The sequence below is a fragment of the Chlorocebus sabaeus genome, chromosome 21 (genome assembly GCF_047675955.1).
Source record: "Chlorocebus sabaeus isolate Y175 chromosome 21, mChlSab1.0.hap1, whole genome shotgun sequence".
NCBI classification, from domain to species: domain Eukaryota; kingdom Metazoa; phylum Chordata; class Mammalia; order Primates; family Cercopithecidae; genus Chlorocebus; species Chlorocebus sabaeus.
The window spans coordinates 114485807-114505301 of NC_132924.1; the positions used below are offsets into that span (position 1 = coordinate 114485807).

The 19495-nt window shown below is 47.3% G+C and overlaps 1 protein-coding gene across 1 annotated transcript in view; it reads left to right on the top strand.

Annotated features, from left to right (window-relative positions):
• TMEM178B (transmembrane protein 178B) overlaps positions 1-19495 on the top strand; it is a 407977-nt gene that overhangs the window by 357774 nt on the left and 30708 nt on the right. Inside the window, exon 3 of the mRNA XM_007983176.3 lies at positions 7186-7323. Within this exon, the coding sequence (XP_007981367.1) occupies positions 7186-7323 (138 nt within the window). The remainder of the gene's footprint in view (positions 1-7185; positions 7324-19495) is intronic.

A 19495-nucleotide genomic window follows, 5' to 3' on the forward strand; every position in this document is an offset into this window, starting at 1 on the left:
GGTATTGTCATAACCTTCATTTACAGATGTGGAAACAGATCCAGAGAGGGGGACTAATTTGCTTGAGTTCCCACCGCCCTGGCTGTGGAAGAGCCAGGATTTGAATGGGAACGGCCTGATTTCTCCTAATCCTGCCAGTTGCATCTCTATATGGCTCCCCAGAATTAAAACCCCCACTTCCTTCAGAGGTGGCTGCTGTGCAGTAATTGGGCCCTGGAATCTTCCTTCTCCTTTGAATTAGCTTGTCCTGGTTGATCCCGTGGCTAGCAGGTTCATTGCAGATTCTCTCTCTCTCTCTTTCCACTTCTTACTTCCCAGACCGACTGATCCTTTGGGGCAAAAACACTTCAGTCCTGCCCTCACCATTCTGCTGTGCCCTTCAATTCCTGTGACCTTGATTTTTAAGGGCTTGATTAATTTGTGAATGAATGTCCAGCTCTCAGGGCAGCTAACACCCTCCTGCCTTGTAACCCAGACTGTGTGCTCCCATCATGCAGAAGGGAGAGTTTCCAGCAAACCTCCCCAAGAGTTGCCCGTGTGTCCATCAGAGGACCATGGCCCTGCTGGCCTCCAGATGCAATGCAGCACTACAGGCACTGGCTGCTGGGGCCATGAATCCAATAGCATTGGTGTGCTTCTTTCTCTAGCCCCAGTCATTACCATCGCAACAAGGTCTAACGCATACTTACCCTCACCATTTCTGCTTTTTTAATGAAAAAAAAAAATTCCAATCATCATCATTATTTGTGCAAGGTCTTTAAAGAACAAATAGAAAGACATTCAGCCCATATATTTTCTTTCTCTAAGTGGTGTTTATTTAAATGCAGATATCCTGGTTTCCTGTGTACAGTTGCAAGCAATATCTATCCATTTAAATGTTAATAGGAGTGTAAACTTCAAAATCAAAATTTTTCCATGAGGGAGAACAGCTTTTTCTGGTTCTATTTAATGGTTCTCCTCGCCTTTCCTCCTCCACCTTCCCTCATTATCAACCTCCCTCTGCCCACTCCTTTCCACCACCCTGAGCTCAGTTCAACAAAGCATAAATGCACCTTTCTCATTTCAAAAATTAGAATGTTAAACGTTAGGGTCACGGAATACAGATAATGGACTCAAGCCCGACATGATTCATGAGGAGATTTTTCTCTAGCTTGGCCTTTGCCGGCAGAGTCAAACTCACCATTCTGGGCTCTTTCCAAGGGGATTATTCTTAGGCCAGCTCCATATCATATTTTTCCAAGGCCTCAGAGTTAGGGTTTCCTCCTTCTTCTTTTCTTTTTCTTTTCTAAAAAGGCAGGAAGAGATGGGGAAAGAAATACAAGCTATATATGTTCCTGAGTACAAATACTGCTGTGGGCACAGTTAGCAATCACAAAGAAATAAAAAGGCAGTTTCTTACCCCTAAAGAGAGGAGATTGACACATAGGTTAATGAGGATGGGCAGGAATACATGTACAGGCCTTTCCTTGGGCAGAGAGGCAGTCGGGACCTACTCAAGTGCAAATAAAAAGCAACAAAGAGTCTTTAATCAATGGAAATAATGTCTAATGCCTTTAAGTGCAAATATGGGATAGAATAACCTTCCTGAGGACCTCATGGGCCAAGTTTTGTGTGTAAATGTGATATCTGGCTTCATCTTCCTTTTCTTTCTTTTTCTCTCCTTCATTGCATCCTGTTTTTGTTTTTTGGTTTTTGGTTTTTTTTTTGTTTTGTTTTTTGTTTTTTTTTTTTTTTTTTTTTGAGACAGAGTCTTGCTCTGTCACCAGGCTGGAGTGCAGTGGCATGGTATGGGCTCACTGCAACCTCCGCCTCCTGGGTTCAAGTGATTCTCCCTGCCTTAGCCTCCCGAGTAGCTAGGATTACAGGGGCATGCCACCATACCCGGCTAATTTTGTAGTTTTAGTAGAGACGGGGTTTCACCATGTTGGCCAGGCTGGTCTTGAACGCTTGACTTCAGGTGATCGCCCGCCTCGGCCTTCCAACGTGCTGGGATTACAGGCATGAGCCACCGCACCCGGCCCTGCATCACTATTTTTATCCCACTCTACTGTGTGCATTTTGTAAGCCTCCTGAAGTCTTTTTTGGAACATGGCAGGACTATTAATACATAAGTTAGAATTGAGTATATCAGTTTCATAGATTTTGGTCCCATTATTTTATTGCAGGTATTCTTTTTGTTCCCCGCCTAGTTCTTTTTAAATAGTATTCTGTTTTTGTTTCACAGAGGCAATAGCTTTCTTCTCTTGTCTCTCTGGGGATATCAAAAATAATTTTGAAAATTTCCTTCTTCTCCCTGTAACTTGTTTCCATAAGTTGTTTTCCTCCCCATTCCTGGGCTCTTCTCAGCTATATGGAGATGGTTACTTGTCTGCTCATATTGAAAAGTGCCTGGAGCACAGAATGAACCCCAGTTCAACTGGGGCTTCACTTCAACAGGGGCCTGAGGGGAGGCTTCTGGGGCACTGCTGGTGTCCGTAGGTCTTTCCTCTGTGCTGGTCATCCCCAGAAAGTCCTCTCCCAGTCTCTAGGCTGGAGGGCACAGCCCTGGAAGCCAGGTCTGAGAGCCTAGTAGAAGAGAGCTAGGATCAGTGCTAAAACTCAACATCCATATGCACACAGTCCGTAACTCCATCAGAGTGCCGTAGTGAACTTCAGTACAATACCCTGACCCTGAGCTGTGCTGGCCGACCCTCACCTGTTGATCTCCAAACCTAAAGACTGTGTTTTAGGACCCCCTCGCACCCTGATCCCAGGAGTCAAGGAAAAGAGGAATCCCTCAGCGATGAGCAGCCAAGGGGAGGTAGGAATCTAGATCCATCTGAAATAACTTCCACTAAACTTCCCTGTTTTATCTCGCTTTCTTCTGCTTAATGACCAGATCCAGATGGACCTGTTGGTGCCAGTTCATGAGCCTTTTGGGGATTCCACAAGTTGGTTTTCAGCTTCTCTGATGCTGACTTTAGATTTGACTCTTTAGGTCTGATTTTGACTCTTTAGACAGCGTCTGTCAGCCCTGTAGATTTTGTTGTTGTTGTCCCTGTCTCCTTTTCTATTTTCCCCATCCTTGAAGACTTCTGTCTTTCTAAGAAATCCCTTAACTGTAGTCTGTCTTGGTTTAGGAGGAAGAAATGCTAGAAACATTTTTTTTCAATCTACCATTATAACCCAGTACATCTTTAATTGCATTGTTTTCTCATGTAACTCAAGAATACAACTCACTCTTCTTGTAGTACACTGGTTTTGAGATTATTTGTCAATAAATTATGTAACTTCTTTGGATCTTGCTCTCCTCATCTGTAAAATTGGAATACTTCTTGTCCTATCTACCTTATAAATTGTTGTTGCAGCTTCCCTGAGTTACCACATAGGTCTAAGGACAAAGTAACCAGCTGTTCATGCACAGCTCTGGCAAAATAAGGTTTTCAGGGTGACGTGAAAATCTTTCCAGGTCAGTGGAAATACACAGGCCTGGCCTCTGGTTTTCATTCTTGTTTCCAGATCGACAACTTGGCACAACCCTTAGCTTCTGTTGACAAAGTCCTTTGGGAGGAGGCGAAGAGTAGCTAATCTGTGTTAGAGGGCAACAGCCCCTCCCCGACCTGGAACACAGACTTTTGGAAGAGGAATTATTGTCTTCATTTTGCTGCTATTTTGCCTTTTCCTCCATTTTCTTCTAAGTAAAATACTTTGTTCTCATCCTCCAATAATTCTCACCTTCCCTCTTTTTCTGATTTGCATTTCCATTTTGCTTTTCTGCCCAGCCCACTTTCCCATCCGTGGCCAAGGTGGACACCTCTTATTGACCCATTTTCCACTTCATTCCCCCAAGCAGAACCTTTGCTTCCTGGCATCTGCAGAGCCTGGGGAACAGTACAGGCCTTCCAATGAGCAAGGCCAGGTGAGAGCTGGGTCTCCAGCAAGGTGGGGCTCTGCAAAATTGTCCTGTCTAGTGCTGCCAAATGGGATAGGATTTCTCCTAGAAAGAAACCTCCATACACCAAAAAGGGAAGGGCCCAGAAGATGAATGTGCTGGCACTTATACCTCCTGTTTGTTTGTTTCTTTTTATCGATATATGATATTTGTATATTTTGGAGGAGTACATGTGATCTTCTGATGAATGCATAAAATGTGTAATGATCAAGTCAGGGTATTTAGAATATCCATAACCTTGAGCATTTATCATTTCTTGGTGTTGGAAACATTCCAAACCCTCTTTTGCAGCTATTTTAAAGTACACAATACATTGTTGGTAACTGTAGTTACCCTACTCTGCTATCAAACATTAGAACTTATTTCTTCTAACTGTATGTTTGTGCCCATTAACCAATCTTTCTTCGTCCACACCCGTCCCCGCCTCTGGTAACCGTTATTCTGCTCTCTACTTTGATTAGATCAGCATTTTTAGCTCCCACATATGAGTCAGAACATGCAACATTTGTCTTTCTGTGGCCTGGCTTATTTCACTTGACATAGTGACCTCCAGTTCCATCTGTGTCGCTGCAGATGACAACATTTCATCCCTTTCATAGCAGAATAGTATTCCATTGTGTATATATAACACATTTTCTTTATTCATTCACTGAAAGACACTTAGCATGATTTTGGTGTAAAAACACATGAATCAATAAAACGGAATAGAGAACCCAGAAATCCACATATTTATAGCCAACTGATTTTCAACACAGGCAGCAACATATACTGGGGGAAGGACACCCTCTTCAGTAAATGGTGCTTCAGTAAATGGAAAGACTGGATACTCATATGCAGAAGAATGAAACTAGGCCCCTGTCTCTCACCATGTACAAAAATAAACTCAAAATGGATTAAATACTTAAACGCAAAATCCAAAATTATACGTCCTGTTTAAGGAAGTATAAGCCCCTTAAAGGGAAACCTTCTTTTCATTGAAAATAAGCTGTTCTCTCTTTTCCTGTTCCCACCACCTTTTTGCCCTTGAAGATGGTGGGGAGTAGAAGCATTGGTAGTAAAAAGTATCCCATTTCCAGGAGATGATCCAGATGGGATCACATGTCAAGTGGGGACCCTTCTCTACTGAGAAGGCAGCTCAGGCCTCGGTCACTCCAGAGTCTCTTGTGGTGGTGGGGAAAGCAGGGGTTAAGGTATAGGGCTGGTGGCCATGGAAACAACATTTGGGGAGATGGAGGGAGAGGACGGCACAGGTGGTTCAATAAAAAGGGACAGGAGTGCTCCTTCTCTTCTCTGACTGGCTGTGGCTGCCCACGCAGGCCGCCGGGCTCACAAGCTCCTGTTGTGATCAAACAATGCTTTCAGCGGTTCCATCTGACACATAGGGTGATATGAGCATGGGGTACAGTGCTGCATGATAATAAGGCACCCTGGGCAGTTCCCATAAGTGACTGTGGGCATCACTTCTACCTGGCTGGGGCAGGCATCCCGGGTCAGCCAGGGCAGACAAGGGTGGCCCTAGCAGAGCAGGAACCTGCCCTGTGGCTCTCAAAGATCTCTGCCTCTGTCACTGGAGCCCTGTCCTTGTTCCTCTGCAGGCCTCTCCTCACCAGAGGGAAGGGTCTGCTGCTGTTCCCCTCCTGTGCCCCATCCCTCCCAACTCCCCGACCAACTTCCTCCCTGGCCGGGGGCTGTCAGTGTCTGATGGTCAATGTCAGGACAAGAACAGTGGCCTGGATCCCTCTATAGAGGGGTCTTAAGCCAAACTGCACCATAGATCCTTTTGTTTGCTCCACTGGGGTTCCCCATGGGGTGACTGGAGTGAGAGAGAGGAATGGAGGGGTTGGGACCTGGACACCTTTTGAGGTATGTGTTCACCAAAGAGACCTGTGGGGTGTTTGTTTCTCAGGGTTGAGAAAAGATTGTCCAGGCAGCAGCTGGTGTGCTTGCATGGGGTGTTGATGTGGTTTGCTTCAGGCACTTCCCTTTGACAGAGAGGGACGCCCAAGGGTCCTCCAGGCTGCTCTGCAACCCACTGGGAAGCACAGACCCTAGGGCAGAGACAGGATAAATAGCTTTGCTCCTGGGTAGAGCCCCATTGGTGGGGCTAGGGCACAGGCTCAGATGTGGGTGGGTGGAGAGAGGGCCCAGGGAGCTGTGGTGGGTGTTGATGAAGGGTAGCGGAGTGGGTGGCATGACCGGAGGGTCAGAAGGTCAAGCTCCAGAGAAGGGGTGATGGATGAGGAAAGTGTGCCCGGAGCTGGTGGGGGTTGGGGTGCGGTGGGCACGTGGAAGGGTAGGTAGGGGGGTTGAGAGCATCTCTGGCTGCCTCTGGGTGCAGGAGGGCAGAGGTGGGAGCTGGGGAGGAAGTCAAGCCAGATGCTGAGTGGCCAACTGAGCCATGGCAACAGCTCTGCCCTCTCCCTTCTGCTAAAAATACTGCCTTTCTAGACAACCCTCTTCCTCTTGGAGCTGATGGGTCAGCCAGGCGTGGAACAGAGAAGGGCCTGACTCAGAAAGCGGGACTGACCTGGGGGTGGAGGAGCTGAAGCAATTGCAAGGAATGGATCCGCTCTGGAGCTTAGAGGAGAGCAGGAAGTGTGACTCTCCTCCTGCAGCCCTGCATGCAGGGAAAGCTAAGCCCGGGAGCCAGCTTGGAGGGGAAGGAACAGAACACCAGACCCCCCACGCTGATAGCTTCCCCTTACATGCAACCTCCTAGCAATACCAGGAGGGCTTGGCAGGTGCAGCCTGACTGCCCAGATCCAGCAGCCCATTTCCCTGGTTCTCACCTCCTTGGAGAGGCTGAGATGCTGTGTTTGGAAGCTGAGAGTGCTGGACAGGTCTGGGTTCCAGTCTCTGATCTACCACTTACTAGCTGTGTGCCATTCAGCAAGTTGCTGCATTTTGCAAATAGGAATAAAGATAGTACCTGTCTCAGAAGGTTGAGATAGATATATAGATAGGCAGGCTATGCCTGGCACAAATGAGGCATAGAAGAAACGGCCACGATATTGTGATGGTCTGTCCCTGTGCTTAGGAGCCAAACTGCTGTGGCCTGTTTGTGCACAAAAGGGTAGAGTCACCACAGGGGCTTCTCCCTCTACAAAGATTGTGTGCTTCTATCTGAGAAGGGCAGGTTGCCTTCCTGCTCCCGGAGGGCCCCTCCCTCCCCGCACCCGCCCCAGGGCTGGGGTGTACCCTGGCCCTCCGTCCCAGGCTCTGCTGCTGACTGTTGCTTGCCTGCTTCCCCACAGACCTGCGCAGAATGACGGCTGGCTTTATGGGCATGGCGGTGGCCATCATCCTCTTTGGCTGGATCATCGGCGTGCTGGGCTGCTGCTGGGACCGAGGCCTTATGCAGTACGTGGCAGGGCTGCTCTTCCTCATGGGAGGTAAGGCTACCGGCTCGGCTTGGGGGTGGTGGTAGACAAGGTCCTGTTCACCACAATTTGGGGAGAATGGCCAGAGGCCACAGCGGAGGGGACCATGACGTGACTGGGGTTCTCATTCACTCATCCATTGGTTCACAAGCACTTCTTGAGTTGCTTTTAGCTCCTCACAACTGCACCAGCTGTTGGGGATACAAAGGAAAATAAGACACGGTCCTCACCTTCTGCTCAGATCTGACTGCCTGTGTGGAAGAAAGACACTTACGGAGATGATCATGAGATGGGTGGTTACGGCAGACAGAGATATCAGACCTGGAGCAAGCATAAGCCCAGGAAGTGCTTGGGCATTTCATTATATGCAGGCCCCGGGCATTGGTGTGAGAAGCCGGAAGCAGGTGCTATCTGGGAACTTTCCGTCCAAAAGCCTATCTTTACCTCTGACTTATGGGTCCTGAAGCTGCTCCCCTTTTGAGTAAGGCAGGGGTGGGGCAGGACTAGACCCTGTCTTATATCTGTCTCTCTTACTGTATTATTATACTGTCATGTGCATAGGACCACTCCAGTGTCCTTCTAAAGGGATTCTACATAAGGAGAACTGCACAGCTATGTGGGAATAGGGGTCCAGTCCATGGGAAGTAAGTGCCTCTTCTTTTCCTGTAAGAGCTAAACTGTGCTTTTTGGTCTCCTGGTTTGAGTCTCAGTCCCAAGCTGAAGTAGACCACTGGGTATGTCCATCGCCATCTACCCCTCAGACAAAGGTGGATGGATTGTGTGGGGCTCCATAGAGGAAGAGTTGGGCCTGGACAGAGGGAATTAGAAATACCGCGGCTCACGCCTGTAATCCCAGCACTTTGGGAGGCCAAGGCAGGCAGATCACGAGGTCAGGAGTTCGAGACCAGCATTGCCAGCTTGGTAAAACCCCGTCTCTGCTAAAAATACACAAAAAATTAGCCGCGCATGATAGCATGTGCGCCTGTAGTCCCAGCTACTCGGGAGGCTGAGGCAGGAGAATTGCTTGAACCTGGCAGGTGGAGGTTGCAGTGAGCCAAGATCGTGCCACTGCACTCCAACCTTAATAGAGCAACACTCCATCTCAAAAAAAAAAAAAAAAAAAAAAAAAGATTTATGGAAAGAAAGAAAAGTATAAAAGTGAGTCCTGCGTTTAGAAACAAGTGTGTTACACTTTAGGCACCTGGAGCAAACACCCAACTCAGGTCCCTTCGGTGAGCCAGCAGGCTCTGGGTTTCTGAACGGGGCAGAGGGTGAAGGAGAAGGCCATGCCAGCTCTTTGTCTGCAGGTCAAGCTGAGGACAGGAGGAGTTCATTGCTCTAGGTGTATGGAGAGATCTCGGGGCCTAGTGAGCTGTGGGATTTGGCTTGAGTTCTGAATTTATTGAAGGTCTACCCTTATTCCCTTGAAACACAGCCATGCTGTGCCAAAGACAAGCAGGGTCTTTCCAAGGAAAAATCACTCAGGGCTAAAAAACCCTCTGCTATTAGAGTCAGGATGCCCCATGCCAGAGCTACCTCCTCGGTAAGTCTCACACCTGTGGTTATGGCAGAGGCTGGGGGAGGAGGAGGGGGATGTGCTGGCTCTGTCTAATAGTTTCCACTCTCCTTCTGGTCTCCCACAGAGACAGAGGCTGACAAAACCAGGCACGCTTCCCTGCTCTGTGCCTCGCAACCCCTTCAGTGAAACAAGGAGTCAAACTAGCTTGATGATTTCCACACTGTATTTTAGCAATGGAACCTTTTTTGGTTTTCCCTTTGCAATCCAAATCTTACGTAGCCCCCTAAAATGTAAAAAGATACAAGTGGAGCAGCTCTGTTTGTAGTGAGTGTTCTCTCCAAGACTCTTTTGGATGTATAAAGGCAGGCTCTGGTAAAACAAGGCTTTCCTAAGGTTCTAGAGAGGCCTCCCAGGAATCTAAGAAAAGCTGAGCAAACAGACCTCGGGCAGATAAGGACTCCAGTGAGCCCCGGGGGCCAGCTCTCCTTCATCTCCACCTCTTTGATGGCATTTGAGGCTCCTGCATGGTTTTCCATTCTCCCCTCTCTTCATGCCAGGTGCAAGGTTCAGATCCTGCCCAGGTACTAAGTCTCCAGGACTTTCCAACTCTTTGACAGCTTCCCTCCGGCCTGCTGAAGTCAGCTTCCAGAGAAAGAGATTGCGTAATTCGCTGGTTTATCTTTTCCAGACAGGGAACACATCCCTGATCAAAACAATAAAGGGACAGAATTGAGTGACAGTGGTTGACCAATAGATGTGACTGTGGTAGGGTCACTGGGCTGTATCCCACTTAGCTGAGACCTTTGTGAGCACCTTCACAGGATGGAGTGTGGGGGCAGTGAAGGATATGAGTGGCCTGGGGCCCTGCCCTTGGATCGTGGTGAGGCACCTCCCAAAAGCCCAGGGCTCTGGGGAAGACCTCTGAATGCCCCGGGCTCAATGAGGAGTCAGAGGCCCCTTTCTATAGGGTGAATGAGTGAGAGCCTTGCTTACCTTTGTCGAGGCAGTGGTTCTCAACCACTGCACATTTAATCACCTGGAGAGCTTTTAAAAAATTATTGATGCTGGAACCCCACTCCAGACCCATCCAAGTGGAACTTCTGCGGGTGATCTTAATGTACAGCCAGAGTTGGGAACTAGTGGAAGATATGAACTTCCCAGTTCTTTCTAGCACTAAATTTTATGATACTAGGGATGAACCTGTTGGCCAAGACCTTTCATGATTTCTTTTTTAACTCCAGCCTTTAAGGATTATTTCTCCATACTTTATGCTGCAAGAGATAGGGCACGGCTGAGATGGGGCCTCAGTTATTACTGGGAAAGCTCATCCAATCTTTTACTACTGAGGGTCCCAGGTAAATCTGCTTTCTTGGGGACATGCAATCTATTTTTTAAGTGGCAAAACCATCCTTTAAGATACAATGTTAGCATCACAGAAAGATTTGGGGAAGCTGCTGTTCTAAAAGCTGCCTTTTGCTGACTGCGGCGCCATCCAGGTTGGAGCAAACCCATCTCATCCACAGATCAGGTCGCCTTCTTATTTGTCCTGGTACGTTGTTCCCTGTGTCCATAGGTAAAGCCATGTCTTCCTGAAAGAGTCTGGGGAAGAAAGGGATGTCCACATACCTTGTGGGTACCATTAGGCACCAACAGAAGGGGCTGGAGAACGATGCCACTAAGAGCTGGTCCCTTGAAGGGTGGTCTTTCTTGAAGACGACTCTCTCAGGGGTGGGAGGGCACTTCCTTTCTTCTCTAGTTAGGGTTCTTTCCAACTGGGTTAGACACAGCTATGGGAGTCCAGAGGTCCCAAGCAGCGGCCATCTGCTGACTGTGAGCTCGGGACTAGGGAAGGAGCAGACTAGAACAGAAGCTGCACTTCCCCCTTCCTTGCTCAGCAGATAGAGCAAACAGAGCCTGGGGCATCAACCCGAAAATGATGCCTTGACCTCTGGAACCCTGTATGTCAAAGAGACATGTCAGCACCATCCCTCGCAGAACCTGGCCAGTCCCTGCCCTCTAGGAGTTAATCTTTAGGGGTTGTCCTGATGAAGAACTTGGAGAGTAAGCCACCTGTGACAGCCACCTCATGGATCCAACAGAGCAATCAGCCACTTGAACTATAGCACGTTTTCACAAAGCAGGACAGAAAGGCCCCGTGGCCTTAGCTTTCACCCAGGCTCAGGTTGCAGGCGTCTATAACCGAGCACAGACAGGAGCCCAAGGGGTAAAATGGGGCTACAAGTGAGAAGGGTGAGGGGACAACATCGACAGTGCCTGGAGCTGTCCAGGCATGGATGTGGAGCAGGTATAACAGGAAGAGGCAGCAAGAATGAAGAAGGTAAATTTGGAGGCAAGAGTTCAGAGATGAAATTGCAGGTGACTTCAGAGGAAACTGCCAAAGCCAACATGAAAATGGAAGAATTCTATTCCCAACCTCTTCTCTCTTCCGGTATGAAGGAAGATGGCCTGCGCTGGGCACTTTTCTGTTCCAGATTTAACTATTTCCTGGTCAAAGTGGGGGAAAGAATTAGCTACGAATTGTTTAATGAACGCTCAGCCCGGAGGAGATGATTAATTAAGTAGGGCAGCTTTGCTGAGCCAGGAGGCCGGGGGTGGCAAGTGGGATCCAGTTTTCCCTTTGGCAGGGCCTTTAGGGGAGAATCTCACCCAGACTGGCACAACACCATTTGTGTGCCTGATGATTCACCAGTGACATTCAGAAACTCAGGAACAGGATGCCACCAGGGAAAGGCTGCAGGCCAGGGAGCACGTGACTGCTATGAGTTCCTGTGATTCCCTTGCTGGGTGCTCCTCAGTACCGCTTCGTGGATACGGATCCCCAAGATGAGCGTAAACATCAGTGTATGCCCCTCACCATCAAGACCTGTCTCACACACCCTCCCACACTCCCTGGAAGACATCCATCACCTCCTCCCCAATTCGGGTCTAAGGCTCCATGATCTTTTGTCTAGGCTAATGCTGGAGCCTCCTCTCTAGACGCCCTGACTCCACTCTGGCTACCCTGCAATCAGTCCTTCACAGAGCAGTTAGCATAATTTTATTTAAATCCATAAATCAGATACGTCAGTCATCCACCGTCAATGGTCAAATAGCTTCCAGTGGAACTTAAAATCTGAACTCCTTACCCTTCCTCAGAAGCTGTTTGTAATTGGGCTCATGCTGCCTCTCACCTCCTTTCCTGTTTCTTTCCCTAAAGTCGGGTCACTCCCACCACACTGGCTGCCTTTCTACCCTGGAACACCCGAAGTTTTACTTCAAGGCCCTGGAGCAAGCTGACCTCTTTGCCCATAGTGTTTCCTTGTAATCCCTTGTGGATGGTTCATTTTTCCGATTCAGGTTCCACCCCCTTAGAGAGGGCTTTCTTGACCACCCAGTTTCCTGCAGTCACTTAGGCACACTCCATACTTTATTTAATTTTCTGTAGCACCCCCTTTATTTTCCAAAATGTTGTGGTTGTGTTGTTTTCATTTTGGCTGATTTCTTAGGAGCTTAAAATAACAAACACTTATTATTTCATAGGTTACGTTGTTCAGAATCCCGGGTACAGCTTAACTGATTTTCTGTGGAAAGTCCCACAAAACTGTGATCAAGGCGTCAGCTGGGGCTGGGTTCTCATCTGATGTTTGAGGTCCTCTTCTGAGATCACAATGTTGACAGAATTCTTTTCCTTGCAGCTGCAGAACTCAGAGAAGTTTGCTTATTCAAGGCCAGCAAGAGAGAGAATTTCTGACTTCTTCCATCTCTGACCTCTAGACCCTCTGTTTGTTTTTTTTGATTTTTAATAAGACTTATTTTTTAGAACAGCTTTAGATTTACCAAAAAATTGAGCAGATTGTAGGCTTCCCATAGTATCCTCTGCCACTGTACCCGGTTCTCTCTATTATTAACATGTTGCGTGAATATGATACATTTGTTATTATTAATGAGTAAATATGTACATTATTATTAGCCAAAGGCCACAGTTGACTCGAAGTCCCTCAGTTTTTACCTGATGCCCTTTCCTGTTCTAGGATCCCATTCAGGACACCACACTGCACTTCATTCTCGAGTCTGCATAGGCTCCTCTTGGCTGTAGCTGTTTCTCAGACTTTCCTTGTTTTTGACCACCTGGCGGTTTGAAAGAGAACTAGTCAGGCATATTGTACAATACTCTTCTGTTGGAACTTGTCTGATGTTTTTCTCACGATTAGACTGGGTTAGGGGTTTTGGGGAGAAAGAGGTAAAATGCCATTTTCAACACATCATTTCAACATGATTTATGACTGTTGAAGTTGCCCTGACCATGTGTTTCTTATGTTTCCACACTGTAAAAGTATTTTTCCCCCATTCCCATGACTTCCTCGGAAGCTTGAGGAATGGGACGTGAAGATGGAGTGCTAGGATGGAGATCCTTGAGTATGGAGTAGCTACGTAACTTGGAATTCTTCCACGTGGGAGGAGATCTGTCTCTGCTCCCCCATTTTTTATTCAGTCATTTATACCAGTGTGGACTGATGACCATTTATCTTACACTTTGGGTTTAATCCAATACTACCTTCCTTTGTTGCTCTCATTGTTACAGCTTTGGCCATTGGGAGAGCTTTCTGTTGGCTCCGTTGCCCCTTTGAGATATCTCCATCAGTGTGGGTTTTGGTTTTGATGATGATGTTTTGTTTACTTGCTTGTTTGTGAGCACTTAGTTTTTGAAACTGCCAGGTGCTCCAAGTTCATCTTATATATTTCCTGCCCAGTCCTGGAATCAACCATTTCTCCAACGATCTCTGTTTCCTTTTATTAGAGAAAGGTATTAGAAACCAAGCTATGGGTGCTTGGGTGCTAGGTGTCTGACATGGTTTTAACATTCTGGATTTGTTCACTGTCTCTCTCCCTGAACTTAGATATATGCTGCATGATCTCCAGAACTTTGTCTGCTTTAGTGAAGGGATACCTTCCCCAAGGTATCGCTGATGTCAGGAACAGGGTCTGTGCTCTTAATAAATATTCGTGGAACAAATATATTGGGAAAGTGAATTGTGTGTAACAACCAAAATATTTTGGTTTTGCCTCAATAGAGCAGCAATTCTTCAATAAAATACCCCATCTTTTCTTCTGTTCCTATTCTACTCATCTCCCCTTTCATGAGATTTCTTGTCCTCTTGTTGTCTTTATTTGAACAGTCCAAGGGTCTATCTACTTCTGTTATAAACTATCTCAAATTCTTTTTGGAGGTAGAGTATGAATTACACATGAATTCATGAAGAGCTTTCTGTCTCGAGCTTGGACTCACAGACTATTAAAATAAAAGGGACTTTAGAGACCAAACAGTTCCACTTCCTTGTGTCACCAGGTACAAGTAGTCATGTCAAATTGTCCCAGGTCACCAGGCCAGTGAGTGGCAGATGAGAGCTGGAGCACAACCTGGGACGCAGCCTACATTCCTGCATTCCCCAGCTCTGCCCCTGCTTTTGGCACCCCATGTTGAAGATCTCCGTGGCCCCACAGCCCTGCTGCTTCCCACACTAGCACCACTCTGGTTCCGGGCTTCTAAGTGGGTGCCAGTGTGTGTCATTCACTCTGTGTCTCCCTCTCTCCCTTCCCTCCTTTTGCAAAGCACAAAGGGGCATATGGAGGAGACTGTGGCCAGAACCAAGGGCAGGGATGGTAATGAGAAAAGGAAATCATTAAAGTTTCTTTTCCTGCCACCTGTGATCAGTGTGACCTTTTATACCTTCCCAGTCAGTCAGGGGGAACGAGGAGAATGCCCTAAGGAAGCTCAGGCTATTATGTTTGGGTGATTGCAGTGATTTGCACACCAATGATACCACATGTCTGGCATCTATACCCACTCCACCAAGCTCACCAGAGAGCAGTTCAGCTGTGTGATGAACCCCCAGACACTCAGCATAACACCCCTCTGCTGCTAGACAAAGACCTTGATGGAGGTCTGGGCATTCTGAAAATATACAAGCCTAAAAGGAAAAGTCCAAGGCAATGGCCATCTTGCCTGGAGGACTGTTTCTTTTAGACAGTAAAATGATTCAAGGGATCTTATAGAACAACATTCAGGTGTCCCCACCAGCCTTTCCCCACTGTTATTCCTAGCTTGCTGTACTTAAAAACATGGGTAGGACGATGTTTCAAAGTAATTAAAAGTAATGACAAAAATGGCAGTTACTTTTGTACCAACTAATATAAGTTCAGAAGGCATTATGTCTCAAACTTCATGACTCTTAGGTCAGAGAGGGGAGACATGGAGTAAAAGGACCATATAAGTTAGATATTTTGGAGAGGGAGAATACATTCAGTAAGCTAATGACTTGCTATGAAACAGGCTTACAATAAACCCTTGATAAATGGTAGCTGTTACTGTTACATGTATAGCCTAAGTGAAGTCCATTTTAATAGGCAGAGAAGTATCTGTGATCCATCATGGTGAATCAAGGGCAACTCTGGCATAAAACCTATCTCCTTACCCTGCCAATCTGCTTTTAGAGTTTTATGTGAGATTTCACTAGAACATCACAACTCATCTCTTGACTTTTTGTCTTATAATCTTTCTTTCAAAATCCTGATTAGAGACTCACAGACTACTTCATACCCTGGAGCATATCTTGCTTCTTGGAAAGTGCAGATTTCAATATTTATTAGCATTTGATGATTACAATTAAAACAAATCGGGGAGGGGGTAAATCATGTCACTAAAAGACATTTGGGGGAGGAGACAGATCCTCAGGAAGACTAGGACATAACATCCAGGCTTACCTAACGTACCTCATGTAGAATGAGTGGCCAGGATGCACCAATTTGGTAATCCAGGCAGCAGGAGGGCCTCATTTTCACACTGAAGCTGGGGCAGACCCAAAGGAGTTTCGCCTTTGCCACCCAATGGGACCTGCCCCTCCTACAGATATGGGGTTCAGAAGAGAACAGGGAGCAGCCTTAGCCCTGTGAATCCAAATCTGGTCAGCAATTAAAAGCCACGTCAGAGTGTCCCATCACTCGCCTGCCAAGCCTTCAGGAAAGCCATGTGCCACATATTCACCAGGGCAGGAGGATTCTTTGTCATTGACTTTCTAGATTGAAATGCTAAGACAGAGCAGCCCCTGGAAGGAGATGCAAAGGAGGATGGTTGGTGAAGGTCTCTCAGAGAGTTTCTTTGGGAAGAGCCAACCCTTGCCTACACTTGCACATGAGCTGCCTTCCATTCTCTGTCTCTTGATTGGGGGTGAGAGTCCTAGTTAAGTAGAATCACCCAATTGAAGAGGGAATTATGGTTTTGTCATGGAGAACCAGTCCAGGACCAAAAGAGTCTTGGACTAGCCACGTGGCCCCAGGAAAGTTTCTTATCCATTTTTCATGCCTTGCTTCAATTTTCTCAGCTATAAAAGAGGTCCAGTAACAGGACCCACTTTAGGCACAGCTGTGAGACTTGCAGAGTTAATACATGTGAAGGGCTCACAACAATGTCAGGCATTGTGCTCAATACCTTTTTAGGTATTATTATTATTTAGCTACTGAAATACTTCTTTTTAAAATAACCACCTTTAGTGACACTGCCCTGAGCAGTGTCATCCCATCACTACCAACACCACACAAATGCACTACATGCCATCAAGATGAAAAAGAAGAAATCTTTAGACAGATAATGTCTCTCTGACTGATCACCCCTACTCATTCATTTATTTGTTTGCTCAATAAATACTGATTGCCTATTATGTGCCAGACACTGTTGAGGCACCTAGGATACTGGGAAGAGCAGCATAAAGTCCTCATGAGGCTTGTGTTTAAGTTGGAGAGACAGACCAAAAGCAAATGCCATAAATATATAGTGCAATGTTAGGTGATAAGAACTATGGAGAAAAATAAAGCTGGGAAGGTGATAGAGATGGGGGCATGGCTGTTGTTAGAGAGGGTATGGAGGGCCTCTCAGTGGTGGTGATGTTTGAACACAGCTTGAATGTAGGAGGCAGGAAGCCATAAGAAGACTTGGGGCAGGATCATGCCAGGTAAAATGAGCAGCAGGGAGAAGGGGCCTGGGAGGGGACTGAGCTTGTTGGGTCTGAAGAAGTTGAGCGAGAGGATGACCGTGATGGGAGCAGAGTAGGACGGAGATGACTCTGCCAAGAGCATATCATGAAGAGCCTCAGAGGTGTGGGCAGGGGCTAATGGACTGAGGGGCATCCATCCCCATTCTGCTTGCCCTGCCCTCTATCTGTTTCACGGCTTGCCCTGGGCTTCTTTCCGGGGCAATTGTTTGATACTGTGTGACTTTTATCAGCCTCTCTGGCTACGTCAGCCTCTCTTCCACCTGCCATTCCCAGTTCTAGTGAGTGGGGTGCTGTGTCTGTCCATATCAGGGGAAGCCCAAGCAGGGTTGGGGGGCTGGTATGTGCCCCCTGAATGTGTTGCAGGGGCAGCCGCACCATCTAGCCAGTACCAGCTATACAATCTGTGGGGCCCCGTTCAGGATAAAAACCCAGGACCCCTTGTTCAAACATGATTAAGAATTTCAAGACAGCAATAGTAGAGGATCCACGCAAGTGGGCAACTGCATAGATCATATGCCCATGAAGCCAGTTCTGCCTCTAGCATTGTCCCACACTTAAATGCCCTGAGCCCGGAACGCCAAAGCCTTTTGCTGCAGGGGCTCCCAGAGATCTTAAGAAATCAGAACTAGTCTCTATTCTGCTTGTAAACCCCCTTGTCCCTAACCAGTCTGCTGTGCTTAAGACCACCACTTGCCTTTGATGATTGAATAATCACAAAAAGCATGTGTGCCTCTTTCCTTATGTCAGAAGCTACTCCCCAGATATTGAGAACACAACCTGTTAATCAGGTAAAGCTGTTAATAAGACAATTGCTTTCTGCGATAAGAGAAAATGCACCTTGCAAAACTTTGGCAGGGCCTCCAGGGGAGGGAGCAAGATCAGAATTTATTGAGAATCAGAAGTTTGATTTAAAGCCATTATTTCAGTGTGGACATGTGATTCACGCTGGGTATGAATAATTAGATAATGATTGGGTAAGAATAACGATAATGTCCTGGACTGGTGGGAACCACAAGGTGAAGATTTTGAGGCCAGGGATTCAGAGAATCTTGGGGCACACGCTGTCAGTTGATGCTGTTGATGAAAGTGTTGGTGGATCTTTTGGAAAATTCCTGTAATGAAATAATCAAATCATTTACTTGCACAGGACAGTCCCAGAAATGTAAAGGAGATGGCAGAATAGCAAAGACATGTTCCTGTAGACAGTAAGGTCATGTTTTGGTTCTCTGTCCAGACTGAGGGTGGGGTAGACAATTTGGGTTCTCACTTAGGATGAGTGATTTCCCCCAGCCCAGTGCCCTCCTGGCTGGCCTGCCTCCACCACCACAGCTGTGCTGGACATGTCCAGATGACTGAGTGAATACAGTCCAGGTTCAGTCTGGGACCCTGACACCCTGAGGTCTCCTCCTCTTAGCATTAACAAGACCCTGTCTTCTCTAGGGTAGAAATCACTAAACTGTGCTGAGTTGGGGTCTGTTGTTTCCACACCATGGACAGACAAGCAAGGTGGGCCGGGAGGAGGGTGGGCAGGAAGAGAGAAGAGGGACAGGGTAGATGAAGACCATCCCTACCTCTGGAGTGGTTGTTGAGAAGGGACCGATTCCTCCAACAGCCCTTTCAATGAAAACAGAAAGACCCCGGAATGTGATGATGGCTCCACAATGCTGGATTGCTATGGAAACTTAGGTCATTTCTAAGGTAATTTCAAAAGTCTCCTCCCTGTGGCTCTTCTGGGATGCTCTTACAGAGGTTTGTAAGCTTCAGAGAAAGGGAACTTGTCAGGCAAGCTTCTGGCCCTTGAAACAAGTCACAAATCAAAGAAAAATGCTGGTTTTTGAAGTAAATGGAGAGACTCCTCCTATTAGGCTTAAAAGCTGTTCCCAGGAAACAAGAGGGAGAAGCAGGTCAAAGTGAAGAGAATTTTCTCTCTCCTGTCCTCTGAGGATGGGGGCATTGACTGCAGGGGTGGGGGGAGGTTGAGAGTAGAGCGGTTAAAGACAGGTAAGAAATGACCAAAAATAGCCTGACCCAAGGAACGGGGGCACTGTCTGCCCTCCTGAGGCTCCTTGTCACCTCCACTCCTTGATGGCTGAGATGTACTACAGGGTCTAGAGCCTGGAGGATGGAATTGAAGCCACCAGGCACCAGGGAAAATCAGACCAGACCAGACCAGACACAGGATCCCCCTGAGATAGACTGAGAGCACATTCTTAGTGAATAAGCCAGAATGTGCAGACAGGAGGGAGGGCGCCTGGCTCCCTCTGGGTACCAGAGACTCAGAGAACTGACCCAGATTGAGAGCTGGGGAGCAAGGACTCAGCAGCAGCCCCCACCGTGTGCCGCCAGGCACACCTTGGCCCAGGCAGCCTCTCTGAACCTCACTGCGGATTATGCAACCTGCAGAGGAGGTGGGCAAAGCCTGGCAAGCCTGAACGATTCAGCAGTCTCTACAACACAGGGGCCTTTAAGACCTAGGGGAGAGGGACTCTGGGAAGGTCTCAAAACATTACACTGGAGAGGATCTATGAACACAGTCCCGAGTTGTAAATCAATTCCACTCTCGTAGATGTACCTCCTCATCCTAACAGAGTCTGGGCTACTGGGACAGGTGGGAAAT